Source organism: Gallus gallus, chromosome 2 (assembly GCF_016699485.2).
Source record: "Gallus gallus isolate bGalGal1 chromosome 2, bGalGal1.mat.broiler.GRCg7b, whole genome shotgun sequence".
NCBI lineage: Eukaryota > Metazoa > Chordata > Aves > Galliformes > Phasianidae > Gallus > Gallus gallus.
In genome coordinates, this window is record NC_052533.1 from 29,199,544 (window position 1) to 29,213,116 (window position 13,573).

General features: G+C 37.6%; 1 protein-coding gene across 15 annotated transcripts in view; it reads left to right on the forward strand.

Moving 5' to 3' along the window:
- Positions 1-13,573, forward strand: part of HDAC9 (histone deacetylase 9) — a 450,242-nt gene that overhangs the window by 216,079 nt on the left and 220,590 nt on the right. For 6 of the 15 annotated variants that reach the window (XM_015281425.4, XM_040681502.1, XM_015281421.4 and 3 more), the window contains 2 exons: positions 10,859-11,100; positions 12,054-12,204. In XM_015281425.4, the coding sequence (XP_015136911.2) occupies positions 10,859-11,100; positions 12,054-12,204 (393 nt within the window). Of the gene's footprint in view, positions 1-10,831; positions 11,101-12,053; positions 12,205-13,573 lie in introns of all 15 variants that reach the window. The other 9 variants (XM_040681503.2, XM_046922305.1, XM_046922339.1 and 6 more) reach the window with 3 other exon arrangements.

Sequence of the window (13,573 nt, forward strand, 5' to 3'; positions counted from 1 at the left end):
CTGAAAGTGTTTAAAAACCATTTTGGATGTGGTGCTCAGGGACATGATTTAGTGGAGGGTTGTTAGTTAGGGTAGTTTGGTTAGGTTGTGGTTGGACTTGATCTTTAAGGCCTTTTCCAACCTGAGCAATTCTATGATTCTATGAATTCTTAAAATATAATTAATCTAAAAAGTCATTCAGGGAAAGGATACTAATAGGAATTTTGTTAATGAGCATTTACAGCAAAAAGATTAATTTTATTATATCAATAAACTGTATCTCTGTTAAGCTGTGTTTTCATTGTGTTTGGTATCCACATATACCTGGATATAAACCATGGTATTTGATAGTAATTATTTCACAGTGCTTTCTCAGTTCATTTTAACTTTTGGATTGACCTGATAAACAAGATTGGCCCCCTCTGGTGGTTGAAATCAGGACTTTACATTTCGGGGAATTTTTCCAGAGATCTGTTTAGTCTGGAGAGCTGGAGAGTACAGCTTTTTGCTTCTTTGCTTTTTTTTTTTTTTTTTTTTTTTTTTTTTAATAAGTTCAGTGTTATGTTATTATTAAAAAAAATAGTGGTATCCTTATATCATACATAGTTCAATGCTCATGGTAAGTTGCTCTTGCCATCTGAGAGCTTTTGAACTCATGGCAGATACTTACATCTTGTGGTTCATAGGAACCCAAGTAGATAGTCAAACTGAAGTAAATAAATGTATGGGGACTGTAGGATTGAAATAATTTACTGTGATGAAATGAGTCAAAATAGGAGAAATTGAGATAAGTGGTGTAATAATGATGATATGTGTGTCACTGAATTACTGCTCTTTAAAGAGAGAGTGGTGAGGCCCTGGAGAGGTTGTGGATGCCCCATGCCTGGAGGTGTTCAAGGCCAGGTTGGATGGGGCCCTGGGCAGCTAGTATTAGATCTGGAGGTTGGTGGCCCTGCATGTGGCTGGGGAGTTGGAGTTTGATGATCCTTGAGGTCCCTTCCAACAAAAGCCATTCTATGATTCTGTAATTCCATGAACTAGATGTTATATCTCTAGTTTGGGATTTTTGTCAGCTCAAGAGCATCATTTGATCTTAGAAGTAAAAATCTAAATATACATATATATTTATGTGTGTGTATTTTGGCCAGGATAGCCTTTTATTATAAAATTGAAGAGTTCTGTAATACTTAGGTTACAACTGTGAACTTGAGATGTCTGTCTCTTTTTTTTCAAGTAATTCCCCCAAATCCCAAATAGCAGAATATGAGAGACTTTTTTTTTTTGTTATTATTTTATATAGATGGTTATCATTTGAATCTATTCACTACAAAACCAAAACTCTCTCTTTACATTAATGAGGAAAAAAAAAAGTAAGCATCCTGGAAGACTGGAATTCCCTTGATTGTGAGTTCATAATGCTTTTTGTATATTTTATGTAATCCCTTTTGTAAGAGTGCCTGTCTTATGTAATGTCTTAGAAATGGAAATGAGGCCATCTTCATGGTACTCAAGGTTGTTATTTGAAAGATATACTCTTTCTGCAGGAAAAAAAAAAAAAAAAAAAAAAAAAAGCAAACACCCCCCCCCCCCCAAAAAAAGACCAACCAAAACCCAACAGATTAAATCAAGACCACAACTGTTTCATCAAGATAATTGGATCTTCCTCTGGAACTCCCCCTTATTGTCCTTACAGCAACCCATTGTCTCTGCCTATTGACATCTTCATCCATCCATCCAACTCTGTGGCTCAGTAGCTGCATAATATTCTCCTCATCTGTATTGCCATTGTTTCTGTCCCTTTTCATATTCTGCCACTCCTAATTCACTTCTGCAGTCTAATAAACTCTACCTGGTTTGTTTTAAATCACCATTATGATAATCTCTTCTCTTTTTTCCTGCTTTCCCCATAGCTTTTTCTCTATGCAAGCTTTAATCTCTGATCCTAGATATCAGTATTCTAACAGGTGCAAGCTAGTGATCTAATAGTATTTATGTACTTTATTTTAGTCACTATGCAAATATACTGGGACCTTTCTATTAGCAAAGGAGGACAGATTCCCCACACTGTGCTATAGTCCAAGGCAAGGTGGTATGAAGGAGAGTAGAACAGGAATAAATACATAGGAAAAAAAACAAACAAACAAAAAAACCCCATTTCTTTGCTAATAAACATCTGCAGTTGTTAATTCGGTATAAGATATGTGAATTATATTTCTGAGCTGGCATAGTAAGTAGTAGTATGTTGCCAGCCCCTGACTGTTGTTTCCCTTAATCTCCCACTAAAAAGATTCTTTAAAAGGTGTTGTTATTCTTTGTTGGACTTTCCCCCTCCTCAGTGGGAGATTTCAGTTCAGTTCCAATTTTCTGTGCTTGGGTTCAAAATCATGTTTAGCTCCATTTGTCTCAAAGATCAGGATGATTCATAAACACTGATTAATAACACTGGAATAATAGAAAGTCATTTCTGGTTTCCCATGAAAAATGACTTCTAGAGACATTGTGAGCTTAGTGAGTTACATCCACACGTTAGCTTTAGCTACGCATTAAAAAAGAAGAAAAAGAAAATCCTAAATATGGTAGTATCTTAGGAAGCGCATAGCTACAAAAAGTAAAAGGAAATAAAAAAGGCTTGAAAGTGGGGAAAAAATGCTTCCTGGTTATTTTTGGTTCCTTCATTTTTTTTTCCTAAAATACCACTAGAGATGCCAGCAAGAATTGCCAGTAGTCCCTTGGAAGATTTGCACCAGAGCTTGGCTTCCAAGGGTGTCAGTCGGAGCACTGGCTGTCACACACCTGAAACAGCAAAACTATTTGTGGATACTTGTTCAGCAGAGCTCTACCCACAGCCTAATTGGCTTGGAGCACACTGTCCAATGATACTAAAGATATAACTGCTGGCATACCCTAATGGTATCTTTGATATTTAAGGGAGAACTTTTTGCCCTCTCATCTTTCTTTGTATCACCCATTTAGGATTAGAATAGTGACATCCCCACTGTTGGGGATTATTCAGCTGTTGTAAACTCTACATAACCACCAACACACCTACAGCATTCACAGGTGGGGAACAGATGAAAGCAGAGTGAGTGGAAATCTACATTCTGGATGTATTTAGTACCTCTTGCTACAGCATCATAATATCTCTGAATGGGGTATCAGAGAAAGGCTGTAGCAGGTCTTTGGAAAACCCTGTGGTGCCTTCTCAGTCATCCTTAGCATCCTTTAGGGCTTTGTACACTGTCTTTTAATGTGCAGTAATACTGACACGAAAGTGTATTTCCTTTTTTTTCATTTGTATGTGACATTTAGCACTATATCTCTGTTTTAAAAAGGGAGGTGAGAGGAATATTTTGTCGTGTCTGCTCTTTGCATTTTCTGAGCATTTCAGGATATGATGCAAGAGCTGTATATTTAAACAAGTGCACACCCACGGTTTTATATCACACATAGTTCCATTTACATTAATTAACTTACTTAATGAATTGACCAGCAGATAAGCTGGCACTTATTGATTTGGACATAGATTGTACCTAATGAATTCTGCAACTGCCAAACAATGTTACCACCAAATCAAACCTTAATTGTCATCCTTAGTACGATCTTTTTAGGAGTGATACCGATCCATGTATAGAAGATAAAACAGCTAAAAAATGCTATTTTATATTCTTATCTATTTTTTTCTTCTCACAGAGTGGGCACTGTGTGGCCAAATAGACTAACTTGATACTGTTTACCAACAGCATTATTAACACTGGAGTATCATCATTATTATAGTATTAATAATATGTGTATTCTTATGTGCATTATTGTAATACTACTAGTATGTCATACACTGGAACTGAGAAGAGGGATATGTAGAAATTCTATTTTTTTTAACTATACATACATTTGTCTTTGTCGTGTTTCTATATTGTCTGCAGCAGAAGTATCCAGAGTTCCTTATATCAAAAGGGCATTTTCTAGAAAGTGAAGATGTGCCTGTATGCTGATGAGTGTAGAGAACGCGTGTATAAGAACTCTCTAGCTGAAATGTAAAGTAACCCAGAAAGCCAAATATAGATCAGCTTGAATTTCTTGATAATAGATCATCCTAGGTTTGAGTTTAAAAATGTTTCACATTCTGATGTGATTTACTGGGCACATTTGCTTTTATTCCTCTGACAGAAGTGGTTGGCCTGCTATTTGCATGAACCCTGGCAGGCTAATGTGTTCACTGTAGAAGAAACAGCAAACACTAACATTTTAAAACTTCTTGGTTATAGCAAATTAGATGGCTTTTATGTTTGTTTGTTATGACTGTTTGACTCAAAAGCATATTTGCAGAGAAGGAATCTGATTTTTGTAAATCAATATAATAAAGCCTTTGATTTTTTTTTTACAAAAGCCAGCTAGCTGTAACTTCGGTGTTGGTATTTCAAGGCCTCTCACTGATATTTTAGAAGTCTGTGGTTGTTCAAGCTTCCTTTCCAGGCCCTGGGGAAATAAGAGAATGGTAAATCAAAGCACAGATCACTGTTTGCATTTATTTTACTTCTCATTATGACATGTATGCAAACACTTAAAATAAATAGGGAAAAGGTATAATCATGATAAAATCCCCTTTATAGAACAAAAGAGAATACATCTATAGTCTAATTCATTACACTTTTCCTTAATACCATAAAGTCAGTTGAGTGCCTCATCAAGTTTGACAGTTCATTTATACTTCTAATTCTGTGATAGTAATGTTAAAATAATTACTGACTTTTTAAGCATAATCCGAGAAAATAACTAGAAATTATTTTCTGTGATCTGAAATGAGTTGTAATTTCTTGTGTTTTTTCTTTCTAAGTTCTTCTTTCGAAGTTTTAAAAGTACAGATTGGAAGAGGGCACTTTGCTGTCACCAAAAAATTATTGTGCTGCCTTTGAAAAACATCCTTCATTTTTATTTGCTGTCTTCTTGTTGTTTCTCTTGCCTGTGACAACCAAAATCCAGATTATAATTGAGGAATTGTAATCAACCAAAAATATTTAATAAATATAAAATTTGAATATATAAATATTTGAAGGGAGTGAAATCTGAAGGACACTATTTGCTGCTTGGGTGCATCCTTTTGCATAATTCTGAGGAGAAAAATTTCTGTCAATTTTAAATATTGAAGAAAAAGCTTTATTACAAAATCCAACTACCATCCACAATTTGGATGCTTTTGTTCCATTAAAGATATTAAAATGAGATACTCTCAAGCCCATCTTCTTTCACCACTATAGTCATGAGAGAGAATCTGGATCAACCTTCTCAAGTGGCATAAAGAAGCTTTGCCTCTATTGAAGTCAACAGAGGGATGACAGATTATACCAGCTGAGAATTGAAGTACAAGATTTCAGCCACCAGAGCTGAAATGATAAAAGCATCCCATGAGAGGTATCCTAACCCTTCAGAGCTTATTGATCATCTATCTGACTTGTACTTCTGATTCTGTATTGGTTATTCTTAAAATGTCAGCTTCTAAAGCGCAGATCTTGTGGAGAGGCCCAGCTTCCACCAGAAGGTTGTGAAAATCTCTCCTGTGCAGAGTAAGCTCCAAATTAGGAAATTTGTCTTGGTTTGTTGAGCAATTGCTCTAGAAGTTTTCATGCCAGACTCCATCCTCTTTAGTCATGGCTGTTCAAAACCATGTTGTTCACTTAATTTCCAAGCATCCCCACAGCTGACACATTACTCTGTTAGCTTTTTGTTTACACTGGCTTTGAGGGCAAGCAGTGCCTTATCAGTATGCCAGGACTGCTCTTAGGTTACTGCGAGCAATGTTCCTGTAATGCTGCTTCACAGTGAAAAAAGCCCTGCCCCAATTAGCTCAGAAATTTTAACTCCTTTCCTTGTGCCCCATCTCTGCTCTGTTACTCATGTTTCACTGACTGGCCATTCTTTTTCTGCCCCATTCTCTTGTCTCTTATCCAATTGCTGAAGTTTCCCTCCTTCCTTTTATTCCTTATTCCTGAAACTTTTAGCCTCCTGCAGTATTTCATCTTTTCAGCCCTTTTCCGTCGTTTTCAGACATCATTATGGCTTTTCAGATATCAGTGCTTTTCAGGTCTTGAATAAGGTGGCACATAAATCTAGAGCATTCTAGGTGTAAACTGCAAAGTAAATGTGGTGTTCATTTTTGATGGATCTTCCACTCTTCCTACTATTTAGAACTATTTTCTGTAAATTCTTTACTGCTTTGATTATGTCACATTTTAGTGATGACTAATACTGAAAGGAAAGGTTTCTTCACTTTCTCCAAATGAAGAAGTCAAAATGGATGCAGTCTCTTTTACACAAAGGTGTAAAACTGTTCTCGTTTGTTTTCATTAAAAATGTGAAAACTATGCAAAGCACTGTACAACCTAATAATCACTTCAAGTGGGGGCTCTGTTTTAAAGAAGTTAGTTCAAAAGAGTAGCACTAGTACAAACAGCTCTCCTATTCTTTCTTTGTAATACTTTACTGAGTAGATACTTGGCACGAGGTATGCCCGTTTCTTGGCAGGATTATTCTTCAAAACTTTACTTGGTTTTTTTGTCTGTTTTCAGGAATATACTTGTATTGGCTAGTACTGAAATTTCTAGTTGGGGGTCTCTTGCCACAGGTGATTTTTGTTTAGCGTTCAAACTTTGGTAGCTGTCCTTGTTCACTTCATACACCTTAACTGTTTCTTGAGTAAAACGTTACCCTGGATGGATGAGCAGGAGCAGGAGCCAAGCTGACTTTCTTTGCTGCTCCTCTGTCCCTCGCCTGATCTAGAAGCACTATCGACGGCATGAGAAGTTCTGCTGTGAGAGGGTTAATGTGAATTCCTGCAGTCTCAACAAATTAACACAGTTCCCCTAATGTAAGAATCGTAAATGCCCTGGACATGTTCTCATAAACAAGTGGGCGAGAATTCTTCGGTACATCTCAAATAAAGAATGGCAACACTTCAGCTGATGGCAGCAGCCCTTCTTTAAGTTCCTGTTTTTAAAAGTGACCTAAATGTCTGCCAAGAAGGGTAACTGCCAACAACAAAAAAAAGAAGGTTGCCCCTCTTGGGAGATGATGGTAAGAAAGCAGGCTATTTTATTTCCTGGTATTTTCCTTTAGTGTTTGTGAGTCGTAAGACTTTTTTATTCTAATATACCAGTGTGCAGAAATTAGTCACTGAAAACCAGCTTGAAATTCTGTCTCTTAGTGAAAGTTTTTCAGCAATTCCCATTTTAAGACATGTTTTCAAAAATCAACACACTAGGGTTAAAACAAGCTCTTTTACCTCTGTTCACTAGTGCTACAAGCCTTTAAATATACTCAACAAGCATGCCATTTTGCAAGTACTTTATTTTCTTTTCACAGAATGTCAAAAGCACTGCAGGCAGTGCAGCTATGGAATATAATTGATATGGAAGTTCTCCTGAGACTGTTCTTGTTGTTATATTTCAAGAGAAAGGCTCTTGAGATTTTATACGAAAAAATAAATACATGTGCCTTTTGCAGTTTGTTGTAGCTGAAAATAAAGTATTTTTCTACTAAAATGTTGGTATGTTTCCTGGAATCACTGAGCTTTCAATAATGTTTTTAGTTAATATTCTGCAGCTTCCTGTGGTATTCACCACAGCTAACTTGAGCTTAGGGAGTTTGACTTCAGTTATTTGTAGAGAGGACTCCCTGGGCGTGCCCTGCAGTCATCAGGGATGTTGAGAAGGGATGTCCAGACCACAGCTCAAGGAGCACAGGGCAGGGTCCCACCCTGAATTGTACCTGCTACAGCCTTGTTCTGTTGGGCACCAGAAGTCCTGCAAAACAGGGCTTCTCCGAGTAGAGATAACCTTTAGGAAACTCAGACTCATATTTTCTTTCATTCTTTTCCTTCTTTGGCTAATAGCTTGATGAAGCCTATTGTTGGAAGTCCTGCTTCCCACTGCTTCATGTGATGTTTGGAAGTTGTGTGTGCTGATTAGCACATTCATTTCTCTAGTGCAAAAATACATATTTCTCTGTGCCAAGGGGGTTTAAACATAAAGCACCCTAATGAGAATAAACATCCTGTGTCACCTTTGGTCTTTTTAGAGTTACAGTTGTGTTGGGGTGACGAGGAGAAGATGCTTCAACTAAAAGGCAAAGCTTTTAAATAGATTGGTTCTGATTCTGTGCTCCATTACACACTTTTCACACTGTTGGAACTCCACAGGCCTCTTGTTTCTCTTCCTTGTCAGCTGATAACAAGTAACAGGAATGTAAAGGGCGTGTGGCATCAGGTTTGTGTAACAGACAGCATTCTGTTTGGAAATTTTATGGTTACATGTGTGGAGTAATGTGGTTGAGGAGGTTAACTGTTTTCAATGTAACTATTAACTGTGAGAGTTTTGAGACAGTAATTACACACAAAAGGTAATAGCTGTGTCAGCAGTTAGTAGTAATATTGGAGGTAACCTTACTGTTAGCAATATTTACAACAGGAAATAACTGTTTGTCTTTATTTGTCAGTAAACATTGACTTTTAAATGACATGAAAGAGTAAGTATTGATTTCTGTGGGCTCAAGGAATACTTTAATGTTTATTTTCCCCTGTGTTACTGAATGAGGTAAAGTTGAACCTGATGAAGTAGGTGTTCCAGTGTTAGATTTATTATTTGGGTCTGTAAAAATTCTTACCAAACCGATTTCAGCCCTCCATTTTACTAATTGTGGAAGGAAATTTCCATCATTGGAAAAATAAGGAGACTTCCCCTCACAGTTACAGAGAAGCGTTCTCAAAACGAAGAAGTGGGACGCTCACCAGAGGTAGGAGGTGTAATCAGACTGAATCTCCATGCAGACTTCTAGGGGTTGTTTTGCAGCCAGTATCTGCAAAATAAACTGCAGGATTCAGTTTGCAAACAGTGTTGCAAACCAAACCCTGCAAGGTTTGCAGGGCTCCAGTTACTATTATTGCTCTTAGTAAGGCTTATTATCCTGTCACAGAAGCTGTAAGAAAATCCATCTCTCCACTTTAAACATGATAAGCCTTTGTCACCTACAATGCAATTAATGTTAAAAATAGCAGAGCGCCTGTGATAAGATTGTGACTTCCAGGCAACGAGCCATTGTCCAGTGCGGGAGACTTATCCAGAGGGGCAGCCAGCCTGCAAAGCTCTGTCAGCTTGCTGATTGCCATTTCTCTCGGAGTTGGATGAAATATTCATGTCTTTGCTCTGCTCTCTGCAAGCACTATTGATTTCTTGTATAAACGCAGCTATATTTAGTCTAGACAAATGGAATGTGGATTGCTGCTGAATAAATGGGATGAAAGGCAGGGCTTTTGCCTGTCCATTTCTCCTGGTCTGGGGCAATTATTTATAATCAAGAGCAGTTTTTGTAAGTTAAAGGTGATTTTTTATAATTTAGCGATTAATCTCAGAACAAAAGCAAGCACTTAGACACAATCATTCTGTTGGGATTGCAGGTTAAGAAGGCAAATTATGCTCTGAGGTTTATAATAACAGTTCCTAGGATTAAAAAAAAAATAAAAAAAAAATAAAAAACAAACCTGGAAAATGTTATGTTTGCAGAATGTTGACAGGAAAATGATGTGATCAGTGAAAGAGATTCAGCGCCTCACTGTTTTGTTTGTTTGTTTGTTTGTTTGTTTTGTAAAAATATCTGTTGCATATTTTGTGCTAGTAGATGTTGTGGTGAAAATAAAATTCAGTTCCGTCCGTTTGCTATGGTCTCTGCAGCTTTACTGTTCCTATTTGCTAGACTTTTTCACAGTTTCATTGGAAATAAATACATCTCCAACAGGAAGAATAGTAGAAAATATGTCTACAGTCATATTCCCTGTTTGTTTCCTGACAGCTTGTTTGTTTTCGGTTAGTAATCTTATTTTTCTAATATAATAGTAGGAATTGCATTTAATGTGTTTGTATTCCACTGTCCTCTAGTGGGTGGAATCAGAACTGCTAAGTGCTATTGCAGGCCCTGTGCTGTTTTTCCTGTTGTAAAAATGATACTAGTTAGTTTTTTGTTCTATTATTTCAACAGGTAGAGTTATGTTCTGTCTTGCCATTTAATATGAAAAGCTGGACTTTACAAGCATCATGGTGAAAATCATCAGGTCTCTCTCTTTTCTTCTGCTTTTTAATCCCTCCTATTTAAATCAGGAGATGGAAAACCACAAGATTCTTCATTAACTACTTTAATACTAGATTATAAATATGTAGCATTATGGCAGCAAATTGAAATAATACAATGTGTTTCCATTTTCTTGAAAGTTATACAGAGAGTATTAGGCCTAATCCATTCCAATGACAGTGGTCACTTTTCAATGAAGCTTTCTTGTAACTTCTCATCTTGTATGTCTAATTATTAATTTTCCTATTTCATGTGAGTCATTCCTGTGTGTTTGCTACAAAGCCAGATATATGCAATAGCTATTTATGCATAACACAGTCCCAGGATAATCTACATGGTAGCTTTTGCTTTTTAGGGAAATCTTTTGCAACCCAGTGAGAACTACTGCCTTCATCTCACGCTGAAGAAGTGCCTCAAGTGTTTGTTGTTCAGCTGTCATAATGCCTAGGAGGTTCTTGATAAATATTGCTCCCTAAGGCTGTGACATGGCTTTAGAACTGGATTGCTTGTTAATCTGTTTAGCAGAATATTAATCTGGGAATATTTTTTGCAGAGAACAGAAAGAAAATAATAAAATAATTTGGAAAATCTCAGGTTGCTAGTAGAAATATCAGGAGTTTGCATACAGTGTAGTTTGCATTCTTGTTGGCTCTGTACACTGAGGGAGTCCATGAGTGAAACTGGCTTTTTTCCTCAGCAGGAATCATCTCTATTCTATTTCTCTGGCTATATTTAAATGTAGATATGTTTTGTTGTTTTCCTCTCTCAGTGGATGTGAAGTCGGAGGTTCCCGTGGGACTAGAGCCTATCTCACCATTAGACTTGCGAACTGATCTCAGGATGATGGTTCCCATGGTGGACCCAATTATGCGTGAAAAGCAGCTACAGCAGGAGCTACTTCTGATCCAGCAGCAGCAGCAAATTCAGAAACAACTGCTGATTGCAGAGTTTCAAAAACAGCATGAAAACCTGACCCGCCAGCACCAGGCCCAGCTCCAGGAGCACATAAAGGTAGCAACATTTTTCATTTATCCCTTGGTTTATTGCAAACTGTGTATGTTTAGGCAGACATGGAAAGGGAGTGTTCCTGAAAGATTTGCTGTGTCTGCAAGATGGAGAGTGAGTGCTTACTCCTATGTATCTGGGTGATAGAAATCTTTTCAAGAAAAAAGCTTTGCCAGCAAGTTGTACCTAGCAAACCAAGGCAGTATTATTAGACTCCCCAACCTCATGAAGCTGTTAAATGCACAGAGAGTCAAAATATCAAATTCACAGTGTTAAATTTTCAGCCACATTATAATTTGGCTGTCTTCTCTGTGTACACAATTCTGAGTGTATTAAAGGACTTCTTCATCTGGCTGCAACCTGAACTTGCGCCCACAAATCAAGCCTGTAGACAAGTATGTAATATTTGCATTTTAAATGGAGGTAAGGCCTACAAATGTTCTCACTCTTCTCTGACCTGCCTCACATGACATTTAAACAAACAAACAAATAAATATATGTATGGGATTGCATATGTTATGGTAGGATTGCTATAATGGATTTTGACTGGCAATTTATGCTCTTTCCTTTATTTTTATTTTTCCTTCTGATCTACTTGTCATTGTACTACTGTGCAAAGCTTCTGCTGGCTGAAGCTGACAAATGCAACTCAGCACAGCAGCCAGGGTTTGGTGATACTCTGGCAAAGAGTATTATGCAGTTTTCATGCATTTTTGCTAAAAGAGAAAGAAGCGAAAGCGCAGCAGTCAGCTGCTACCTGATGTTAGAGTTCATATAAGTGACAGCTGGTGATGCACTGTACTGCTAAAGTCTGGGGAAAAGCAGTTAAGAGGTAAAAAGAAGAGTAAGCACACAAAAAAAGCACTACTGCTCTGTTGTTCAAGGGAGTTGTTTTGACCAGGACTGACCTACAAAACACTACAAGCTGCACGTTCTCATGTCTTTTTGTTCTGTGCAAGTTACAACAGGAACTCCTAGCCATTAAACAGCAGCAAGAACTTCTTGAAAAAGAGCAGAAACTGGAGCAACAGAGGCAAGAGCAGGAACTGGAGAGGCATCGCAGGGAACAGCAGCTCCCTCCCCTCAGAGGCAAAGAAAGAGGCCGAGAAAGTAAGCACCAATGTACCGTGAATCGTAATACAAAATTAGTATATTCTTTTTACCTCCTCCCAGCTGAAGTGAACAGTAAGAAGAGACCTGAAGCAAGTCTGTGACTGTGTGCAATATGCAACTAGATCAGTTGAAGCTGTGCTTGCAGAATGGCAGAGCCACCTGTTGCACAAAACAAAGCTGCTGTTTTGTGTGCAGATTTGGAGAACTGCAGGAAAGCACATTCTGACAGACTTGTAGATACACATCTCTTTTTATGAAATAGGAGGGAATTTGAAAGCCTAAAGCTTCACTTGAATTTCTCTCTGAAGAGCTTATTTCCTAATACAGATATCGCTACCGAACAGCAACATATATTAACGATGAAGTTATTTGAGCATTTTTTCAAGACAGAAAATGTAACGAAGTGTTTGTGAGTATCTTTAGTTGAGACATATGAATACTTTTTCAGTTATAAAGCCAGTACTTCTTGAAACTGCCCTATATTTCTTCAGATACCTTTTCATGAAATCCAACATGGAGTTATTTCAAGCTCATATATAGCTCTAGGGTAAATGACAGATGCAAAGGATACTGTTGGAATTTGATGCTCACTAGAGGGAGACAGATACAAATAATTCACCATAGTCAGGTCAGTTTAAAAATCAGGTCTTGAAAATGCATTGTGAAGGTATTTTAAATGAAACTGCCACATCCAGATATTGGTATTTGCCCTCCTAATTGAGCAAAAGATTCTAATTAAAAAAGACCAAACCAGAAAACAGTTGTACATAGTACTCATGGGAAACATACTCCTGCCTTTTTTTCTTGGATGGAAAACTGTATCAGTTCAATAGTTATAGGTTTACCATACTGTAGACTTTAGAAGTTGATGTCCATGGTGTTTCCATTACTTTGGTAAACAATGAATCATAAAAGCATCATATTGCTGTGATGATGTTAGCTTTGCATTCTTTGGGGGAAAGTGAGGGGTACCTCCATTCCTTTGTCTGTGGAACGTTTTCTGGTAGAGCATTAACAGTCTGAGGTTGTTCCTTTAACCTTTTCATCCTAATCTGGATGGGTTACTTGCTGTCTGCAACATTAATAACTTTTCAAACCACCAGCATGTTAACCCAGAAGGAGGAAGGTAACAGAAACCCCCCCCCCCCCCCCCCCCCCAAAAAAAAAAAAGGATTCTATAAGGGATATGAAAATCAGCATTCATATAAACAGTTTGACTTTGTTTGTGCTCACACCAGAAAATGAACGGCAATGTGAACTCAGTGTTGCCTTTCTCCTTTTGGCTTGCTCATTACATTGCACCTAGTCAAGCAGCACTTGTGACCCCCAGCCCTAGCACATGCTGCTACTGATCTGCTTGATGAAT